General features: G+C 37.9%; 1 protein-coding gene across 6 annotated transcripts in view; it reads right to left on the bottom strand.

The window, feature by feature from the left end:
* NSD2 (nuclear receptor binding SET domain protein 2) overlaps positions 1-24,190 on the bottom strand; it is an 81,490-nt gene that overhangs the window by 25,795 nt on the left and 31,505 nt on the right. For all 6 annotated transcript variants that reach the window (XM_083835224.1, XM_083835228.1, XM_083835226.1 and 3 more), the window contains 8 exons: positions 21,040-21,205; positions 13,523-13,689; positions 12,629-13,120; positions 7,790-7,934; positions 6,701-6,778; positions 5,119-5,237; positions 1,978-2,059; positions 845-969 (listed from right to left, as the gene is read on the bottom strand). In XM_083835224.1, the coding sequence (XP_083691350.1) occupies positions 845-969; positions 1,978-2,059; positions 5,119-5,237; positions 6,701-6,778; positions 7,790-7,934; positions 12,629-13,120; positions 13,523-13,689; positions 21,040-21,205 (1,374 nt within the window). The remainder of the gene's footprint in view (positions 1-844; positions 970-1,977; positions 2,060-5,118; positions 5,238-6,700; positions 6,779-7,789; positions 7,935-12,628; positions 13,121-13,522; positions 13,690-21,039; positions 21,206-24,190) is intronic.

The following is a 24,190-nucleotide window of genomic DNA, read 5'->3' on the forward strand; positions in this document are numbered from 1 at the left end:
CAAGTATTTTCTCTATAACTTCTGCAATACAAACTGCTTGAAGCTGTTTGTCCATGGATATTTTCCTAAATCCTACCAACTACATTTCTGAACCCACCTGCGAAACAGCATGCATACTTCACCCTCATGCTGCCATTCTTTGGCTGATTTGTTTTAATAGTGTAGATGACTTGGGGAATGGTTTTAATGGATTGTATGAATACACTTCTGGTACATACATTTCATTTATTGTATGTCAGTTGAAAAGAATTACAGTTCCAAATATGCAGAGCTAAGACTATGATTAGTAAGTATCAAAAAGATACATCCTTCACTGCCTGCTTAACTCTACTGGCGATGAAGCTATTTGCATCACAGAGAAATAGCACTTAAACAGCCTGAAAACTAATTTGAGCTTAAAGGGGCTCTGCTCAGAAAACTGTCCAGTTCTAGATCAAACAGAGGATTAGGAAACTTGCTTCAATATAAAAGCTATGGCAACATGACAATATTGAGTTACATAATGTAACTAATGTAGTACACTTACATAAAGTCTGTAGAAGAAAATACAGAACACACTGGCATTTACTTTGCCTCTAATAGGAGGTTACAATTCTAAAACTTTGTTGGTAAATACATTAAAAACCACAATAATATCTCGACGTCCCCAAATCAGACGTTCTTGTTACAATAAATGAATTTGCAATGCACACATTAACAGGTTTCACAGAGGCCAGAACTGTAACTTGTCTAGAGCACCAACGTTAGAGAATTCGCCTTTGTTTTTTTGTTTTTAAACAAAAAGATTCACACCTGAAAATTTCTGTAATTAAATGGCTGTGTGCAAACACCACTTTTTTTTTACCTCATTCTCAGTTAAGGAAGCTGAAGGAGATGAACTCTTGCTAAAAGCAAGAGTTGAAGATTCTGCTGCTGAAGCCCGATTTCGCTTCTTCAGAGGTTTACATGCATCAGACAGATTTTTCGTTGCTGTAAAATAATTTTGGTTTACAAAGTGAAGTTTGGAACTTTAAAACGTTATCTCCCTGAAGCCATTTAAAATATTCCTTCAAGTAAAGGAAGGAATGATTTAGGTAGGTCTTCTGGGAACCTACGTAAGGCTGAGAGAACAAGAAGTTTCTGAAACCACGTGTTTTGTCTTGACTTTAAAAATAAAGGTTTCTATTAAGCAAATATGTACTACAAATGGCTAGAAATGTTTTCCCCAAGTTATTTTACTCATTTCTATTAAAATCAAAAGACTTTGTGACTTATCACCTCTTTAAAGCAGAGGTAACAGTTACATCCTCAGATAAACTCTAGAAGACCTATGTGATCTCATCTCAATGAGTATCACTAATACTTTGCCAAGAGAAAGGTTACATACAGGGACCAGGTACCAGACATTATCTACGGCATGTCACCGCTTCTACATTGCGCAGAACTTTCTGAAGCTTACTCATCTTTGGCATTTCATTATAATACCTAGAGACATGCTCTTACAGCAGTTATCTTAAACTTGAACATCATTAATAAGACTGACTTTTGGATTTTGGTCCAAGGTGATTTAGAATTCCCTCTCATGTGCCACACTGCCTCCCATCAAGCATCATTTACAAGGTCTAAAACCACATAGTAACTGGTTACATTGATGGTCACTGCACTTGTTTTATTGGGCAGATGAAGAATGACAAATTGGAGCAGTAGGATTTGTATCACTGCTTTCCAAGATCACACGGCAACAGCTTTAATTTGGTGCCATCAAATGGTGAACTTGTGAACTGCTGCTCTAAATCAGCAATACACAATTTCAATCAAGTATAATGTTGCAATATGGTGGGAGTGAAGGAAGAGGGCACAATCCCCCCCCCAGCTGTGGCATAGTGGCTGTAATTTGTTACTGCGTCAGCAAATCTAAGCGGCTGCCTCAGACAACCTGTTTATTTTAAAATTATTTAATTGAAAAAGTTACATTAAAACTTATTCTGACCACATTACCTGACTGGTTCTTTTGTGAAGAGGAGGTTTCTGTGACCTTAGTAGAGTTTGTTTTTGCTGTTTTGTCATTGCTTGTCTCCCTCTGTCACAAAAAAAAATATGAAAAAATAAAAAAACTCCTAATTTATGAGTGGTTGGACAAAACTGGCAATTACTTCTGGATTTATGTTATTAAAAAGAAAGTGTCTTTACAAATATCTGAATGGTGTAGTTAAGCTAGCCCCATTTAAGTGATTTTTTTAAAGCTCATCTACAGCACAGGGTACAAACCCATAAACAATTCAGAAAAATTAAAGAACAAGATATTCCAGCATCCCACTTATCCATCCCAAACTCAGCATATCAAAAAGGGGAGCTCTATATGAAAATAAAACATGTAGATGACCCTTACTATTCTTTGTCTATACTGGTCAAATTAAAACCTTTAATTATTAAAGGTAAACTGCAGAAGTAGTATATAAATTTAAGAATAAATGCAGAATTTTAAGTCTCAGAGGCTTGCTTTCAACTCCACAACTTATAGCAGTGCCACTTTTAAAATTACTATGGTTAAGATTGTTCCAGCATTTCCAAAATATAAACACTATTTTCAAGGGATCATATAGAGTGCATAAAGTCACTCCAGACTGAGAATTTATCATTAAATGTAGTAAAAGGCCAAAAACTAGGGAAATTTTGTCAACACTGTGTCAAAATTAGACACTATTCCTTACACATGATGCCACTGTTTTTTTCTTTGTATATTACAAATTCATTCAAATAGTACGTCCCTAAAATTGTAGCCAAGTGTTTAACCCTGCCAAACGCTCAGATGATCAGTAAGAAAAAATTCTAAAGAATTAGATACTTTTTCATATTCTTTGTCTGACAATTTTATAAAAGATGTCCAGGTGAACACCTTGAAAGCCAGAGACTGGTTTCCTTTGTAAAAACAAATATGAATGGATACTGTACCACAGATGTGCTACAATGCACTTCTACTGATGTCTAAGCCACCCTACCACTGATGCTGCTGTGTAAAATGACTGAAAATGTACAGTACAGTTCACTCAATTTAAAACAGGATTAACAGAACTCCCATTGTGTTAACGTGCATTTTCTATACGTCATGAAAGCACCACTGAACTAAAGATTTTTTTTCATAACTTTCATATACCTATTATGACTTTGTGCAACAACATTCAGATTTCGTATGTAAGAGCTGAGGACGAAAAGGATAGGATAACGCACAACTCTCATGCAAGAAGTGGTTGTGAAAAATCACCAAAGTTTCACCTATCCAAAGCAATTCTAACATAAGCCTTCAAGCAAACTGCGACTAGAGGAAGGAAGGTGTATAGTTAAGTGTTTGCTTTTTTGAATCGCTGTGTGGACATTTTTGCTGTTGTTCACTACATTTTTACTAGCAGCACATACAGCTAGAAGTACCCACAGCTGGTGGGAGCAGGAAAAAGACTAAGAGGTTATCTATTAAAAACTGGGAAGGCAGCAATTCTATGATAACTGACCCATCTGTGGACAGAAGCACAAAAACCACTGCCATATGCATCTAGTTTCTGAATTGCATAGTTTTTATACATACCAGACTCCTTGTAACTAATTCTGATAAACTGACCAGACAAAAGACATCACTTTTTAAATGTATGTAACAAATTACTGAGTCAGCTTGATCAGTTATATGCATGTTATGAGAATCACTTATCTCAATCATTTATTTTTTTCCTGTTAATTGTCACACCTGCATCACGGTATCGAAAGATACCCAAAGCTCCCCTTCGTGAACTATACTGCAACCACCTTTCATTCTACTTCTGATTAATCTGTGCTAATTGTTGCAAACAAATTCAGGTCAGACAGTAGAGAAGGAACTTTGGTGACAGTCAAAACAGGGACTTCATAGCAGGAATTAACTGCAATAAATAAACTTAAATATTTCCCTGTATCTAGTGCATTATAGTCAATTCAAATCAATTAGACAAGTTTTAAAAGGGTACAAAAATTTATCCTAGAATATAAAATGGATACTCGATGACTGACCTTTTAGAGCAAAAAGTGCAAAAAACACTTTTGGTTCTTCTCTCTGCAAAGGTAATAAAACTTCTCTAAGAATTATCCTTACTCCTTACTAATAAACTAAATAAGCCTGGCTATCTGAAATTCTAAATATTTTTTATATTGAACATAAAAAAATTGTCTGGATATCCACCATATCAACAGAAGCAACTAAAAGAACAGTCTATCAAACAAACTGACATCTGTAAACGTGACCTCCAGAATTGATTTAAAAAATCTACTACCTTCCTTATACTAGCTTGCTTTATTTAACCAACGTGCTATTGAGTCCTGAAGCGAGGTTTGCAATACTCACACTATGGTATGGTGCTCTTGTAACATATCTGAAAACACCTGTGAGCTAAATTCTCTCTAACAAATGTGAAACCTACGAAGTTCACTGGTCTAAATGCACAGCTAAATAAACCTATGCTTGAGCATCTCAAAGATTTGAGCTGACATCCATATACCTAGTTTTAGTGACCTACATAAGGACAACTCTCACTGTCACAAGCAAGCTATACTGAAAAGAAGCTTGTGATTTGCATGATAGAGACACGGTAATACTTACTGCAGTTTCCTAACTTAAGCAATTGGGCAGCGTGTCACTATAATGTACTATAAGCTTCATTCCAGTTCCTGAAAAGTAGTTTTCCTGTTTTGTTTTACTTGCTTTCCTCTCTCTCCACAAGAGAGTCTACAAGCAGTATTCACTAACATATTAAAGATTCCTGTATACATTCCTGTATACACTCCTGAATTCTTATTCACGGGGAAAGAAAAAGAACTATAAAGCTGACAATACTGAAAGGTCATGCCTCTGCACATTCCTTTGGGAAACAGACTTTCTCAGCATACATTTTCACCACAGTCTACGTAACAAGAACAACTTGTTATATCTCCATCCTCAAAGACAAAGAAGAAACCCCATGGCAACAAGCTCATGTTTCTCTGAATATTTACAACAGTTTGGTTTGATATACACACATTACTTTTTTATCCTGAAAATGGAAATGCTGACAAACTTAACTACAGCAATGTGATTGGTGCTGCTATAAATCCACCCAAACAAACCAACAACATAATTACCTTCCGATTATTCTGTTTATCCATCCTGAGTCTTTTCCTAGGTGCTTCCTGAACTTCAAAATCTTCTGTAGGTTCCTTTGTCCTCTTTTTTTGGTTTCTTTTATTTCCATGTAAGTTACCTTGGGATGGGGGATGGGGGAAACTTACATGAAAAATAATCTAAAACCCACTTTCAAATTATTTTGAACTGATCTAGTTATTTAAGTTACTTTTCTTTCAGTCATTATTTTTAAAACACGGTTAAACATGAACACAGTTTGATGACCTCTTAATGCCTAAGGTCTGGTTTCTCTTTCTGAAGGCAAGCTCTAGACATATCCAAATCAACTGCTTAATACTCATTTTAGAAAGACTAAAGCACTAGTTTAAGATCTGAATATTACTGCCCAACATTTGTTTCATATTGTTAGACTACACATGCTTGATCTATACAGCTTTTAACTCCTCTGCCACTTTATAATAGTGTCTCAGCACTGAATAAATGTTTACGTCTCCTTCAGGAGTTCTCCAGTTGATACTGGTGAAGTTACTGGAGACACCTATTAAGTGGCCTCTGGAATAGACAAGATAGCACCAACTGTACAGATTAATTCTCTCTTTCTGGAAATGGCAATTCCAGATGCTTTCCAACAAGCTTACTTATGTTGTACGGGAGACCATAAGATCCCCTTCCTTTGTGAACCAAAATCCTAAGAACAGACTCACTTCAGTCGTTTTAAACCAAAATGGACGTATTCACACATTTTTATGATAATTCACTGTAAAGTCCAAGCAGCTGGCTAAATTATGAAAGCTCAGTGACTAACCTACATACCCTTTCCATAGGTTCAGCAATTGTTTACACTTGCTCTACCTCAAAAAGACAGATGAAGGTTTAGGAAGTGGTCTGGTTCATCAGCATGAAATGGCAACATTTTTACACTCTACAGTACTCTCTAGTTTATGAAGCTACAGAGTATTATTATTATGAAGACTGCAAGCTCCAGGGGCACAACTATGTTAACTGAAAATTGCCCTACAGCTACAAGCATTCTTCTATTCCAGTGGGAACAAATAGTTACAAATATTAAAAATATTTGAAATAACTTGAAAATACGAATAATTTTCAAATTAATGCTCATATCTAAACAATCTAGGACATATTCTATTATCAAACTCTGAATCCACAAAAACAGACTGAAATGGCTCCAGGAGAACCTGCTACTTATAAAAAGCCAGAAAAAGAAATCCCACAATATTCTTCCAAGTTTAAGATAAGAGGATTTGGGTAGGGGAACGAGTCAACTGACATGTTTTCATCTGTAGATAACTATAAATGTACACAATATATGTACTAGAAACACCTGGTACAGGTACAATTTCAATTACATTTCTTGCAATATGACACTGAGGAAGGTGAACAAAATTCAGCACTACAGTGTTTAGATATTTAATTTGGGATCCATTAAAATTCTAATGTCAAGGAAGACAACATCTGAGATAAAATAAAGTGATTATGATACGTGGGTGATTACATAAAAAAATACACTCAATAGCTACTTATAATGATGAACTATTTGCACACAACACAAATTTCAATTACTTCTGGATCTTGATCTCCTTTTAGGTGAGTCTTGAAACACTTTACGTTTGGCCTCTCCAATATTCTTCAATGATGAACCTTGAGAGATACAGAATGTGTTTTCTTTTAAACTGATATCCAAATATTTGACACTTAAATTTTAAAGTTAAAAACTTTTCAATTTTCCACAAAATGATGTTATTTCACACACACACAGATAGTTAACAAAACTGACTGCCATTTTTATACAAGTTTTTCCAAGTCTCACAAACTTTCAAACACTCCCTCTCATTCTTGTCATTGCCCAAAGCAGCACCTGTTGGTTCTAATACTTCATAGTATGCATTCTTACAGTGCTATAAAACTATTTAAATTTGAAAAGTGATATCTATTAAAATTTGATAAAGTCCATGCAAATGCCAAACTATCTTCCTCCTTCTTTCTCAAATACATGACTCCAAAATCCTCAAATATTTTGCAAAATAGTTAACTCTTAATAAAAACTAAATGCTAGACAAAAGCAACAAAAAAAGAAGAAAAAAAAGTGTATTTGAAATCTTGTACAACGTCCTAAAAACTTTGCGTAGCACAATAAAATGCCAAGTGGATGAAAGATTCAGAATAAAGTTTGGAATACTTCTTCCTGAGTTGATGCTGATGAGGTAATATACTCTAGGTATTCATATGAAGAAAAGGTGTAGCACTCATTACACTTTTAAAACCATTTCCTAAATCTTCTATTAAAAAAAAAAAAAACACTCAGATTTTACTAGTAGTAACACTTCATCTTCCCTTCCCATCATCCACTAGTAACAGGCAGTGGACGCAATGGCAGCTGCTTATGGGCAGAAGAAGAATGAGAAATCAGCAATCTCTAAACAGTAGGTTTACATATAACAACTTTTCAGAACAATGAGCAAGAAATGTAGACTTCATGGGTTGCTTTTATTGTAACCATTGGCATTCCTTTGCTATTGGCACAAACACCAAGAATTAAAACTGGAAAACAGTGAAAGCTGTTTTCCCTACAGGTCTCAAATATGTGCTTAGTTTAACACCACTATGTATATCAAATTTAGTTAGAGTACACTAGCACAGTTTTACGTTTACCAGAGTCTTCTTCAGATTTGGGAGAGGTCACTATGGCAAACTTTGTGTTATAGCGAGCTTTCTGTTTTTCACTAAGCATGTTCCACTGTGATTCAAGCAATTCTTCAATCTCCTCACTTGACGCATCTGGATGTTCAGCAACCACCTATACATGCAGAAATAGGGTTTTATTAAAAAAAAGGTGACCATTGAAACGAATGGCATATATTCTTCTATTGCTTTGGAAAACTGGATACAAATAAGTTATCTAACATCTGCTGCAGACAGAACTACGTTCAAACATTTCGTATCCAGTTTTGAGCTGTATTTATTTTTTGAATAGCCACTTCTCTCTAAAAAACTCTTTTAGCAGATTCAGAAGTATTAAGTACCGTTTTGGAAGTATCTATTTGCCCTTTTAACATTCAGAAAATTGAGTAAGAGTAGATCTTGTGGTATGGTGATTCCAAAAATTTTTATTAATTCTGGATGAAGTTAAATCCTGTTCCACAGAAAACAGACAAGCAATAATGGAATAAATGCTTGCCTACAAGGACATCCACCAATCCACAGGAGAACTCGTTATACATAGGGGTACTCCTTTACGTACTCCTATCTTAGCAGAGAGATTTACAAAAGCTAGCATCTGACGCAACATTCTTCTCTATTAATTTATCATTTTATACTATTTATACAAAATAGTATATGGGAGCTCAAAAAGCTGTGAATATTTTCTTAATATAAGCATAATACATAATAGCCATCATTATGGAAGTTAAGAGACTTCCTAGGAAGTTTATTCAACACACAGAAATGCCATTATCTAAAAACAAACAAACAAAAAACTCCTTCAGTATTTTCGTACTTTCACTTAAGGAAAAACAGATTTAATAAATCACAGAAGTCAGAAAGCTTTAAGATTCTGAAATCTACAGAAATGAAACAGTAGCTTTAAAACCAGCCCTCAGTCCCTACCTCATTACCCAGCATTCTCCAGAGTCCCACAATTTATTACTGCAGTGATGCAACCAATACCCCAAAACCACGGAGCAAAATAAAAAGCAGGCCAACGGAGCCAAACGTTTTAACAGTAACACCATTCAACAGAACAGAAAGACAATCTTTCTGTGGAAATAATTAACCTAACTTCTAAGAACGTGTTTTAACGCTGCATTTCCTGGTATCAAGCAAGGTACAAGTGTACGAAGTGTACCAGTGAAGCTCCTCCAGGAGTTGGAATAACAGTAAGACCTTCCTCCCGTTGGGATTATTCAGTGTCTAGGAAGGAAACTCATGCTGTAGGTTTTCCCCAAGTGGAGTCCTCCTGCTTCTATGTGGCACAAAATACTTGCTAGCAGAATATAACTACCTTTGGAAGCCTCTGTTCCAGGTTTGATTAACATTGCAAAGTATCCAAAAAGTTATTGAGAGGGGAGAACACAGACCCACAAGAAACATCTCCCACAGATCTCACCTCTTCAGGCAACCAATTTAACATCAATTTTGACCACTGTCTGCTGAGTGCATAGCTCATTCTGCCCAACTAGGGCATTGAGTTATTTCATTTTCAAACAAACAACTAGCTCTGTTCATACAAACAATATGCAGTTTAGTGTCACCTCCAGTCCCACCGAAATACGAACAAAAACAACTGTCAATTAGGAGTGCTGTGAAATGGCAGGCAAGAGAAACCCATGGCTCTTAATGAGGGAAGCTGCACAAAGAAGGACTGCCCAACAGTCTTCTCCAAAGTCTTCATGGTGTAATACTCGATTCCTGGCATACGTAGTGGAAACAGTACATGTGAAAATCATGCACTTCTCCACAGTATTTCTTAAAGTCTAAATATGCTACAGAAAAAAATGGAAGATCTTTTCTTGGATCTGGGAATTAATATTACTATAGGTATGGAAAACATGGTACTTAGGTCAGGCACGTACTGCTCATCCAAGCATATTACCTTCACTCATTTGTCTAGATGTTAAACAGATTCTTATATATGCAGAAATCTTCAATTGTACACCCTACTAACGAACTTATTTCTTAATTTACCTCCAAACAGTCTCAAGGCCCAAATCAATGTATTCATACGAACAGTAGGACTGTCTGTCTCTCACTGAATATCTTCATCTCAAGTCAGACACTCCCTTGTAACTGTCATGGTGGTTTTATTTCTCAGAGGAAGTCCACAAGAATGCCAACAGTACAAGATACAGCTGAATTCCTTTGGTGACAGCACGAAATACTTAACATATCACTACAACTATGAAAGTGGTCCAAGTTTTCAATGCCTCCTCTCTTCAGGGAAGCATGCCTACTAAAACCATTCTCCAGCAGCAATTCCAGGCTTCAAGCAGCCGCCATTAATTTCTGAAAATTTCAACTATTTCTCACTGTTCTATCCTCAGAAAAGTAACGCAAAAAGTAGTAAATAATAAAACCAAACCGATACACGAATCCTACTGCCATATAAATCTGGACTCCAAACAAAACACAGCAGAAACATCTCTACTTTTAAGATACCGTGTGATTATTAGAGGCCCTGAATGAGAAGTCTTTAGTCATTCCCTTCATCTCTTCCCAAGTCTGGGAGCCAGAGAACCTCTTCTGGATCCAGTTTTACTTTCTCCTTAATATATTTATGTAACTACATAAGGAACTATACTCTGATCTCTCAGATGCCACCAATACAAATGGGTCAAAAAGAGGTCTGTTTTTTAGCTGATGTTATCACTACATCTAAAATATCAGAATAACTAAAACAAGAGGAAAAAAAAAAAGTCTCTTGGATGGAAAGCAAACTACACAAGTTGAACCAGATACGCCAAAGAGAAAGGAAAACACTGAATGTTCGTTTGCATACAATTTCCACCTTCCACCAAAGCCACAGAACTGCCCTTTTAAAAGCAACCCGACAGGCCTGAAGAGTTAACTAAACTTAGGTAACAGGTTTAGTGCAAGAAGCGTAAATATCTAAAATTGTATTTACCTTCTTTGCTAGCCCTCCTCACATCAAGAGAAAGGAAAAAACAGGCTCTAATGATCTTAATCTGTTAGAGGGACTGTTGGCTGCAGCTGTCTGTTATCTGCTGTTTTTATAACCTACATCTGTTCCATGCACAGAAATGCTTCTGTATCTAACAGCATCAATCACATAATCGTGGATTTGGGTTTTCATGACTGATTTTATTAAAAGGTATTCTAGGCAGAAATGGTAGGATGTCCTCTCTCAAGATATATGTAGTATTTTGAAACTTATTTCCTTTTACTTATATAACTCTGTGTAATATTAAACATTATCATCAGTGTGATTTTCAAGTTTATGTAAGTTTTTCAGTTTCCCAAAGTGACATTGAAGACAAATCAATTCTTCTATGTCAAATATTGTAATATTCTTTGCATTTTCCATCTATTACGTTGAAAGCTACAGTATAACCATAGAAGGGAATGAAACTTGATAACTGGTGCAGAAAATAGCAATGTAACATCAGAGACACAGCATGTCTCTTCTGTAGTAGGATGAGTTCAGCTAAGAGTCCATAAAACCAATCATAAAAATCTAATTTCTTCCAGAGAAGTAATTTCATATGCCTCAATACTGCACAAGACTTCTTGCTACCTACCTTAAAGGCCAAGGAAATGCCCTCTTGCCATTACACAAGTTACTTACAGAAGAACTGGAAACAGAACTCACTTCTCTCAAACATGAGACAGATGTTTTTCCCATACAACTTTTCATAATGAATATTTCAAAATTGGTATTTAATAGTCCGGGTACAAAACCCTCTTGTTTCCGGAGCCAGCAAACTGAACTGCTAATGTTTTTCTCAAGTGAACCAAATCCACAAAAAGCTATATGTACGCTGTGTTCATTTAACTCCCAAGAGGATCTTGAGTTGCAATGATCTAAAAAGATCCTTAAGTTGAACTACTACTAATTTATTTCCTTAGAACAAAATCTGTTTTTCAATTTTTCTTCATAAAGTTCAGATTTGTTAATATTTTCTAATACAAATATCTTACAATGAAGTCAACAAATCAACAGTTAAAGACAATTTAAGTAATCTCTAACTTTCTGATCCCTTTGTGAGTATTACAGAAGAGTACAACTAAAATAAAACATCAAAACTGATGATTCTTCCAGTGCATGGAATTGTACTGCAAAGGGTTGCTCATGATTGTTGTTCAGATGTTCATAATTTTAAAGTAATGAGCTAGAACAGTGGTACTGCTTTTATGCCTCTAGCAGTCTTCATAAGAAATGTTGGTATTAAAGTAGTTATTTAATCTACCTTGCCACAGAGTGTAATACTCTCAAAAAGGCCTAGCTTCTGTCCCAGCTGATTGCACACTGACAGTCACTGTCATATGCTTTGGTAACTGCTGAAGCTTCTTTTGAAGTTCAGCAAAGGATTCTAGGTAGGCAAATGTAGTTTTTGAGGAGTTTGAAGACAAGGGAATACACTGTATGATTTGAGCCACGTGATCAAAAAGAATGTACAAGCTAGCTATAAGTAGATGGCCATAAACTGCATAACCTTTTTTATATTTGCCTGAGCATATGTATGCATATCTACTATATTTTATGTATATTAAAAAATTAAAGCTAAGAAAAAGGACTGTTGGATTATGTAGGAAGATAACATGTTAGATTATGTAGGAAGATACTAATGTGACATGCTTAAAGCAAAATGGCACTATCACTATTTTGTTTACTTATCCACATTTCCTCCTTTCTCTGTTACTGTCTAGACCAAGATTTCATGCAGGCACACCTCCTCAAACCCAGAATATTATGGATTCAATCGTAACAATTAGCTTTTGTCAACTAAAGTGAAGTAAGAGCTAAAAGAGACTAACCTCATCTCTGTGCTTTTGACAAAAGACCAAAAACTGAGATACTGCATCGCCCTTTCTGCTTCGTGGAGTAGATGCTGGAGTTTTCTTTCTATTGAGAGGGGAGCCTATCCCTCTTTTGGATTCTGCCTGATCAGATGACTTTTGAGGAGTAGTATTCTTAGTCCCCGACTGACTGCTTTCTTGTGTATCATCAGTGGCAGACAATTTTGATGTCCTTCTCCTCCTCTTGTTAGGAATGCCAGACTCCTTCATTGATTTCAGATTTTCAGTCGTTTCTTCGTTTGAGTAAGATGACTCATCTATCTCCTCTAACGGCTCCACAGCAATGCCAACTTCCTTTGCCACTCGAGGATTAAGATGAGGTCTGTCCCTAATGTAGATGAAGGTGTACTTGGCCTTCCGCTCTTCCACTGTCATGCTTACTGCTTCACTTGCTTGCTTAACACCCATCTCCCACTGCGGCCGCAGTTTCCCTGAAACAGGCTTTAACATCTGCAAGGTAAGAAGACTGTGTGAGAAATTTCCTCGCTTTTGATTCCAGAATACCAACATTAACAAAAAACAATTTCAAGAGACTAAGTGAAATGTACAATTACAATTCAGACACTCAAATGGAATTGTATTTGATAGTACTGATACCATGTATGAACCAATGACAAAGCAGAGCAGTACTCCTTTTTAGTAAGTAACAGTTATTTATTAACATATTTAATAAGTAATAGTTAACAGTGAGAAGTCATAACAAGCTTTGCATCTGTACGTGAAATGTAAGACTACAAGACTCTGTAAAACAAGCCATCTTAAAAGCTTCCTAGAATATCTGTTTACATCTATACATATAATAGAAAAATTAAAAAAAAAATGCACATCTTGCCTTATTTGGAAACTTCTTACCTTTATTTTCTCTGCTTTAGTGAGGGCTTGTTTTGCACTTTCCTGGCATAATTGTTCAAACTGGTCTTTTTCTTTGAATGGCACAAGGCTCTTCTCAAATATCCAGGCTCGCTCTGGGGCGTCTCCAAAAAACTGAACATGATATTGACGAAAGCTCTTTTTCTGTCCTGAAAAATAATTTAATAAAGCATTTAAGACCCAACTTATGTTGTTCTCTGTACTTCTAATAAGCTGCTATAGTTACCACAATGACCAAAGCACAGTACAACTGTTTACCTTTCAAAAATCCACTTACTGGGTTGAAAGTCTCTGAGTTAAGCTATTAAGTTTGACATAAAAGCTGACCTGTTTAATACAAACAAAAATAAGCTGTGCTAAATGAACTTAAAGTTACAATCATCTGTCAGTGTTTTCTATGTATATTAACTTATATGTAAGCCTGGATCTTTCTGAAAATGCTGCATGTGAAAATCAATACAAAATTCAGATTTTAAAATCTTGGATAGCCTGTGCACTCAGCCTCATCTCCAATCTGTCTAAACCTTATCTTTTAATATTCTTGAAAAAAAACAACACATGCTTCAGCTGATTTTAACAGTTGTGATCACAACTGCATATTAACCAAGCTTTTAGGGAATCAAAGCAAGAATGGAAAAGGATTTGTGTGGTGGAACGGAGAATGGGAAGATGAAAAGAACAATTCTGAAATCTAGACAAGAAATATCTTTCTAAGATTGTAAAGAGGAATACTGGCTCACTGTAGTAAGAAATAGGCATACGACCTTCCCCTACTAAAGATCTCAGCTATTCTACAGTGAAGGGGGAAGCAAACACCTTCAAAATTCATGGGGGAGTTCAGAGTTAACAACCAACTTCTAAATGGCAGATGGCATAGGTAAGAGAATCAGACTTTAAAGGTCCTCTAGCATCTCCTTCATAAAATCTTGCAGATTTATTGTCTGCTAAGTGTTCAAATTAGGGTATCATTTCAAAAAAAAAGTTTTACTGTGATGAGCTACACTTCTGTGGTTGTCAGCACTGCTAGAAAGGATCAGCTATCCACCCTACAGTATTCTGTATACAGTTCTTCAAGGTATTACCATATTAGTATGTCTAAGATGTAGTCTGGGAGGAAAAGGAAATCAGGGAAGGATTTCTGTGCGGTAAGAACAAACAACAGCCATGGTCATCTGCAACAGATGTTTTCAAACTAGGTCTAGATTTTGTTAGGTTATTCACTCACAGCATACCTTCTGATTTAGTCAGCAAATACTTCTAGCTGATTGCCTCATACACTATTATTACTCGGTTTTCTAGACTTCGAAAGAACTCTCTTTTTGTAATTACTCAGCCAATAATTATGTTTCAAGAGGTTTGATCTTGCCTCAAGATGTGGCATCTGGAACAGTAATATGAAATCAACCTAATTAATGGTATGAGACGAAGTTTTACTAACCATTACAGACATATATACTACGTACACGAGAGCTACAAGAATGATAGTGACTCATCTGAGATCAGGTATGAGACTCTAGAGGAATGGCATAGGTAAAGGTCTCAGGACTGTATGTGTCAAAGACACAATCCAGTGGCCTAATACATGTTCCAACAAGGCACAACAAGGAACAATTCTCTAACAGTAATTATTTTGTCCCCATTAGTAAAATTCCTCTTAACTAGGGACTACTGAGCTCCAGTGAATTAACCACAGATGAAATAAAGGATACATTTTGTATTTAACCAGGATGTCCTAGCTGCTGACAGAGATGGCACATGCTACATTTACGACCACCTGTTAAAATCTGCCTTTCATCATCCAACAGCCCAGTTCCAAGAAGACCACACATGCTCTCTTCCTTTTGCAATATAATGTTGGATGGCTGTAACTGCCGAATTAATTAGTCTAAATAATAGTGTCTACCATTAGAATAATCGAACCTATTTTTGAATCTGCAGGTACCTTCTGTGGTCTGATTTCATAACACTCCTGGATGAAATAAAGGACATCACTATGGATTGCTAAATACCAAGTCACCATTTTGGGCTCACAGAATCCTTGAACCACGAGTTGCTGAAGTTCTGGCAGAGCGTTGTGCAGGACCCACCACTACTGTTAGTCACTCGCTGAGGCGATCACCTCGGGTGCATGCATGTTCTGCAGCAGAGCAAGGGATTGCGGTGAACACGGGGGTTTCCTACAAGGAAGGTTCAGGGAGTGCTGCGATCAGGGCAGACTAACAGGGCATGGTGTGGCAGTTTGTACGGTTAGGTGTGCAGGGAGAATCATAAAATCACAGAATATCCCGAGTTGGAAGGGACCCACCAGGATCATTGAGCCCAACTCCTGGCTCCACACAGGACCACACAAAAATCAGACCATGCGTCTGAGAGCGTTGTCCAAACACTCCTTGAACTCTGGCAGCTCGGTGCTATGACCACTGCTCTGTGGAGCCTGTCCCAGTGCCCGACCACCTCTGGGTGCAGAACCTTTCCCTCACACCCAGCCTGACCCTCCCCTGTCCCAGCTCCATGCCGTGCCCTCGGGTCCTGTCGCTGTGCAGAGCTCAGCGCCTGCCCCTCCGCTCCCCTCGTGAGGGAGCTGCAGGCCGCCATGAGGCCTCCCCTCGGCCTGCTCTGCTCTGGAGTGAACAAACCAAGGGACCTCAGCTGCTCCTCATACACCTCCCCCTCCAGACCCCTCACCCTCTTTGTATCCCTCCTTTGGACGCAACATAATAGTTTTATATCCTTTCTGTACTGTGGTGCCCAAAACTGATATGCCAACCGGACCCAACCCACAGAGATGCCTGCTGCCTCCCTGGGGTCCGGGTAAGAGATGTTACTAGAAAGCTCACTGGCCTGGTACGGCCCTTTGATCATTGTTTTCTTATGTTGGCAGTGATGAAGTAGCAAAGAGAAGTCCAATGGCAATCAAATGGGACCTTGGGGAAACTGGTTAAAGGATCAACTGCACAGCTAGTGTCTTCCTCTATCCCTCCAGTAGCAGGGAACAATACTGAAAGGAAGAGGCAGACCCAGTTGATCAATACATGGCTGCAAGGCTGGTGTCACCAGCAGAATTTTGGGTTTCTCGATCGTGGGGTGGTCTACACAAAACCAGGCCAGCAGGTGCTTGATGGGATCCGCCTTTCTCAGAGCAGGAAAAAGATTTTTGCAGAGGAGTTAGCAGGGCTGATTGAAAAAATTTTAAGCTAGATTTGAAAGGGGAAAAGGATAAAATGAGGCACACCAGTGATAAGCTATGGGACTGCATGACAAAATTTGAGGGACTGCATGCTAGTGAGATTCTTCAGTCTGCTCCACAAGGTGTTGGGTAAAATGAAGCACATTTAAAATGTTTCTACACCTAAGCACACAGCATGAGGAACAAGCAAGAGGAGCTAGAAGCCTTGGCTCAGTCCCAAAGCCACAACATCGTTGGCACAAACAAAATCCGGTGGGAAGAGTCCTGTGGCTGATTTGTTACGATGGATGGTTACAGGCTCTTCAGAAGGGATAGGCAGGGCAGGTGAGGCTGGTGCTGTATGTAATGGAGGGGCTGAGCTGTAAGGAGCTTGCAGGTGGTGATGACATGTCTGAGAACCTCTGGGTAAGGATTAAGGGGCAAGTAAAAAAGTGGAGATGTTGCTGAGGGAGTCTACTATAGGTCACCCAGCCAGAATGAATTATTCTTTAAGGAACTAAGAGATACCTCTAGATCAGCCGCCCTTCTTCTTATGGGTGACTTTAACTTGCCAGACGTTAACTGGGAATACCACACAGCTGATACAAACAGGTCCATGAGATTCCTAAAATACCTTGATGATAACTTCTTGATACAGGTACTAAGGGAGCTGACTAGGAAAGGTGCCCTCCTAGATATGTTGTTTGTGAACAGAGAAGGTCTCATGGGTGAAGTGGTGACTGGTGGCCATCTTGGCCATAGTGACCACAAATGTAGTCAAGTTTAAAATCTTTGGTGATAGGAGGAAACTGCCACCAAAATCTCAACCCTGGATATGGGGAGAGCAGACTTCAGGCTGTTTCAGGGAACTGGTTAGTAAGATCCCCTGGGAAACTGCTTTTGTAAACAGTTGGGTCCAACGGTGCCAGTAAGTTTTTAAGTACCACCTCTTAAGAGCACAGGAACAGGCAATTCCAAAATGTCCGAAGTCAAGCAGGTGGAGCAGAAGGTTGGGTTGGCTAAACTCTTCTAGAGCTTAGGTGGAAAAAAGTGTATTGCTACTGGAAGCAAGGTCAGGCAACATGGGAGGCCTACAGAGATGCTGTTTGCCATTGTAATGGCAACGGTCTTGGGAATCTGGAGTGGTCCCAGTTGACTGGAAGCTGGCAAACATAGTTCCAATTTTCAAGAAGGGCAAGAAAGAAGACCCTGGTAGTTACAGGCCTGTCAGTCTCACTTCAGTGCCTGATAATATTATGGAGAAGATTATTCTGGGAGTTATTGAAAATCACCTGAAAGACAATGCAGTCATTGGTCATAGCCAACATGAGTTCATGACGGTAATGTCCTGTTTAAAGAACTTAATTGCCTTTTATGACAAGGACACCCACCTTGGTGACCAAGAGAAGCTAGCTGATGTAATCTTTTTGGATTTCAGAAAAGCTTTTGATACTGTTTCTCACAGTATCCTTCTAGAGGAAATGTCCAGCATAAAGCTAGACAAAAACCTCATGAAATAGGTGAACAGTTGGCTGATGGGTCGGGCTCAAAGGGTTCCAGTAAATGGGGTTACATCAGGCTGTCAGCCAGTCACTAGTGGGGTTCTTCAGGACTCCATTTTAGCGCCAGTTCTCTTTAATGTTTTCAAAAATGACTTGGGTGCAGGACTCGAAGGTATACTAAGTTAAGTTTCTGGATGACACTGAACTGGGAAGAACTGTTGATTCCCTCAAGGGTGGAGAGGCCTTGCAGAGAGATCTGGACAAATTAGAGGGCGGGGCAATCACCAACTGCATGAAGTTTAACAAAAGCAAGTGCCAGATTCTGCACCTGGGATGGGGCAACCCTGGCTGTACGCAGAGAGTGGGGCATGAGAGGCTGAAAGGGAACTGGTGGTTCTGGTTGACGGCAAGTTGAACATGAGTCAAAGGTGGAGGTTCATACATACGTACTTCCTGAAGGACAAGGCAAGCCCCAAATCAACTCCAGAGTAAATATCTGAAATGCTCCTCATATATATATCATTTCAAAGAGATGAAATTTAATGGCTTAAAGTACGTGGGCTCCTCGTTCTGTTAGCAGTCCACAGGCTGCACTCACAGGTATGACACTGCTTGTTTGCTAAATTTGTTTTTATAGTTTCCTTTAAAAAGCCACCATGCTTGATAACAAAGCGTGAATCTTGCTCCTTTCAAGGAGCAGAATAATTTAGTTAGGAAATAAAACAACTCTATTTCTCTCAAAATCCAGCTCTTCTATGTCACAGTAGACTAAACAGTCAAAGACTACAACCACAGGGACTGCCTGATCAACTCTGAAAGACTGCTATATGAAATATTTGCCTGAGAAGTCTTTAACAGCCATTTTAGCAATTTCACGGATGTTTGAAAGGGATTTCAAGAAACCATTTAGTTTACTATCAACATTGAGTCTATCTATAAACCTAGAGATCCTCCTTCAATTTGTTCTTAAAAACCTACTGTGAATGAGATCACAGTCTCTCCAGGCAACTCATTCCAGCGTGTCACTATCTTTTTCATTTCCAAGTCGTTCTTAGTATGCAGTCTAAATATTCATTGTTACAAAGCTGTCTTGTTCTCAGAGTAAGAAGAATTTATGTTTTTTTCTTCTTTGCACGTAACTTGTGTTATTTAAGGCCAGTTAACATGCTTCTTCTTTAGCTCCTCCTTGTTAGCTTAAAGAGCCTCAGTTCCTTCTGCTTGTCCTCACACATAGACACCTACATTTGTGTTCACGTTCTCCTCAGCACCTTCTCCATTTGGTCCACATCTCTTCATATGAGATAGCCCAAACTAGATGAAATGAACAATGTACTCCTGCTGAGGCCATGCTGCCACTGAAAAAGCAAAGGATCTACTCGATGCATTTTATAAACAGCACTATTTATATGTCAGTGTAACTTTGGTCTCTCTGCAGGGAAAAGTACACCGTGTTATTATGACTCTCAGATTCTTTTCTTCAGAAATGCAGCTTTCCACTCACTTCCTAGCATGATCTTTTACCACTGAAAAAAAAAAAACCACCACCATTTATTCCTACTGAATTGCATTTTTTTCAGACCATACCCTCAAAGTGTCAAGATCACTCTCATTTCCACAATCCCTCCACATTGGTGGAGCAAAAAAGATGTGGGGTCCCTGTGGACATCAAATTGAACATGAGCCAACTGCATAACCTTGTAGTGAAGAAGGCCACATACTTGTCGACTATACAAGTGGCAAGAATATAGCCAGCACGTCAGATAAACCAAAGAGGCTTATTCCCCTCTATTCAGCACCTGTGAGATCACATCTGGAATACCATATCTAGTTTTGGGTTCCCCAGTACAGTGAAGACACTGACATATTACAGGCAGTCCAGTGGAGGGCTAACAAGGTGATTAGGGAGCTGGAGCACAATATGTACAATAAGATGTTCAGGGAGCTTTTTAAGTCTCAGGAAACCAAAACCAAAACCAAAACCAACTAAACCAGAGCAAACAACCCACTGAGCTTTAGAGAGATCTTACTGCTGTCTTTAGCTGCTTAATGGAGAAGGATACAGAGAAGACTGAGCCAGACTCTCCCTGGATTCACGCAGTGCTAATACAAAAGTCTGTGCAATCTCCATCCTTGAAGGCATTAAATATTTCACTGGACAAGGCCCTGTGCAACCTGGTTTAGCTTGGAGAACTTACATCTTCTAGGGGTCCTTTCCAACCTACATTACTTTATCATTCTACAAGCAGTACAGATAAACTCTGAAAGTTTCAGAACAGAGTAAGAAACCGCAAATGAGATGAAGAAATGGGTACAATTTCTACTTAAGAATTACATTAACGCTCAGTAGTGCCTGCATTTAGAATCAACTAATGTCTGTAGATACCTATTGATTCTACGAATCACAGAAAATTAAGCAGGCTGAATTAGGAATTGCTTTTAGTAAAGCATAATCATCAGGAGTATTTAACTCCCATTAGCTTTCAATAAATTTTTTAGCCCATGTCACTTCTCCAAGCATCACCATAAAACCAATGGGAAATATGTATCAGCAGATAATTTTTTTTAATAAGACTTCAACCAATTTCACAGATCACAATTTTGATATCCTTCAGAGAGTGTTCAGAGTTTAAAAAAAAAACACAGTGAAATAAACTCAAGCCACTATATGCTCAAGAACAGTGCTTGCATCATTTTAACATTCTTCCTGACAGCGACAAACTGGTTCAGTTACTGATACAACAGAATAGACAGAATGAAGAACAGAACTTTTCCAAAATAATATTTACATAAGCATGAAAGAAAGTTGGATGTTTGTAGGATCGCTGACATACCTTTTAGTTTAGTGTAAGCATGGAGAACAGGATCAGCAGAAACCATACATGGCCACCATGGAAAACCAGACACTTTTGACCACACTAGATCTCCTATATTATACTTCAACAGATGGACTTTGTCATCTTTGATGGTACTTTGAGTTGAATCTTTCTTAGCAGGAGCCTTAAAAAAAGAAGAAAAAGAAGAAAAAAATTATCACCATGTTTCTCCTTCAGATATGCACTTGGATTACTAAACATCACACAAAAAATAAACAACAAACTACAGTTTGTATTCTGTTTAAACATCCTAGTTAAATGTATAAACATATACAGTGGTAAATGGAAGGAGTAAAGAAAGAAATATTACACTAGAAAAAGGGCTATAGTGTTTTCTAGCAAACAATAATTGTATTTCTTGTGTGATAAAGACTAAGTCACAATTTTTGTTCTCTCACAGCAAAAAATTCCCAGTTCCACTTCTGTTCTTCTTTTTAGCTTGAAGTATTGGCAAATAAGCTGTCGTTTGCCTTTATCTTTTTGAATAACTACTGAGAGATCATCAGGAAGGCTAACTCTAATTTCAAACACATTCACGGAGCACCGACTGATGGAAAAGCCAACCTCCCTTTGTATTGAACATTATCAATTAAGTGCTATACAAACAACAATTCTGTTTGAGGTTAGAATCTAGAATAGACTGAAATACTGTCTTTATGTCTGAATAATAACTACATACATAACCGGTCAAGAAAACAAAATTCTGCACCTTTTAGCTCTATTTCTACATAGTAAGGAAAGCATGACAAGAATCCTTCTCCATGTCCTTTTGCAAGTTTTTGTTTTTTTGTTTTTGCTGTTCCAGTTCTAGCAGTAGAAGAGTGTGAGTGTCCAGCTGGTCCTCTAAAGCTATTCTTGCTGTTGGAAAACTATTACACAAGTATTTCCCATTCAGTGGATAGATTTAAATACTACAAGGGAGTTTTACATTCTGCTGTGATAGCCACAAATTTTTATAGCATCATAATGAAATTCAGCAACACAGACATTTATTCACAAGCTAAAACTATTTCACATTTGATGAAGCTAGTTACATTCTGTCTTTTTGCCTTCATCTGTTCGATTTGATGTAAATAACGAATGCCCTTATCTTTTCAAACATTAAGACTGGATGTACGGAAGCATAGAACATGTCTCGTTGCAGCTATCTAGGCATATTTTTATTTGCTTTTACGTTTTTCCAATACTATATGTATGCACAACAAATTATATCATTCATCTTTTGTAGTACCAGCTCAAGAGCTTCAGGCTTTCAGTGGATTTAATGCTAGAGAAGAAACAAAATTTTGTTTTAATTAATAGAAGTGGCAAGAGGAAAGAAGCAATACTGCTAAGAAGCTGGAAATCTACAATGTGGAAATGCCAGGTTACTTTGTATGTAGATTTTTAAACCCAGAGAATATTACTATGATTAACTGCACATTATTTTCCAAGCTCAAACAACAAATCTTTGACACGCTCCAACAGCACAGCAATTTTTTAATATTCAAACACAGAGGTACGTCTAGTCAGAAAACGTAAAGCTTACTGTACTGAGCAACTCCTTCCCTCAAAGCTTTTACTTTTAAAGCTGTTCCTGGTAAACACACATGATGCTATGTCATCTGATTGCTAGGGACAGTTACTCATCTAGTGATTCAGCTTTTCTGGTGAATTCCGGCTTGGTTCATGTGCCTCCGGCAGGAGCCATGTTCCCATGTCTCAAGGTTTTTGGCCCTCTAAGGAATCTGCAAGACCATCAGAAAACCCCTCCCGCTGAGCTTGCCACAAGTCCAGCAGTCTCAAAAGACCTAAAAGGTTCCAAGCAGATGTGAAAAATCAAATGCTCCTTCTAGCAGTTAAACATGACATGAAAAGTTAAGCTTAAAGGCTACAAATTAAGAAATACATATGCTGAGAACAGATCCGGAAAAACGTTAATCCTAACATACACAAACCAACTTCGGCATTTAAACTAAATAGATGGGATGCAAATATTTTTCAGTGAGCTAAATTTTCAGAAATGTGAAAGTTATTCAGGATGCTACGTCTCGTTTTTAATTTATGAGTCCCAGTATTTTTCAGAAAGTGCAACTAGGCTGAAAAGATTTACGACTACAATCTGAGAGGGAGCTGGCTGGAATAATGAAAAGGCTCTTGCAGTGCTTCTTACTGCAGCATAATCTGAAAGGGATGGCAGTACAGGGGTGAATATTGCATTTCAACACATCTACAAGCACCTCACAAATCTGAAGAGCTCTGTTATCGTACTGGATCATGATAAAAACTTGAAAATGACAGCCCTCTGATAAAATCTGTAAATCGACGTAACGTTGTCTGTATTTATGCTTTCTTTTATTGATAAAATGCACATGCTTCCAAAGACGGCAAATACAGCCCAGAATTCTATACACATAATTTTTTGAAGACCTCTCATATGAGGCTATTCAAAAGCCTACATACAATATTGCCATGAGCTCATTCTCCTCCATCTTACTTTCCCACATCACTCTGTTTTAGCTTGACTTCCTCATTCTGGGAATTACTCTGACCCCTTAATACGTATCTCTACAGTAAACAGAGAGGTGAAATTCCTGGCATGTACTTCCAAGACAAGCAGCTTTGTGACATATACGGTCTCTTTAATATCTCCTCTCAAAATCATTTTTGAACATTATTTCTAGAACACATAGCATGAGAAAGCTGAAGAATTAAAATTATTTTTAAAAACATCAGGAAATGGTAGATACTGACAAGCAGTCACATGCAGATTTTACTCCAGTTTTCAGTTTTTTGTTGTTGTTTTTTTTTTTTTAAATTATTGATCAGACGGGATGAAGAGAGCGTTTCTACACAAATTTTCCACCCAGTCTCCTGATGGCACCTATGCTATCATATGATGAGAGCTGGAGCTTCTTCATGAGACACCTGTACTCACTGATATTTTTAAAAATGGGAAATCACCATTGAAGTTACAAACTGGTAGAAGAACAAGTAATTTGGCTTCCAGTTGTTTTTCCTTCAGAAAACTGGAATTGCTGTTTCAGTGAATTTTGATTTAATGACATAGTATCTCTAACAACGTGTAGTCAGGCATAAAACAGGGAATCTCACTGCATCTGTGGAAGAT

The sequence above is a fragment of the Anser anser genome, assembly GCF_964211835.1.
Source record: "Anser anser genome assembly, chromosome: 4".
Lineage (NCBI taxonomy): Eukaryota > Metazoa > Chordata > Aves > Anseriformes > Anatidae > Anser > Anser anser.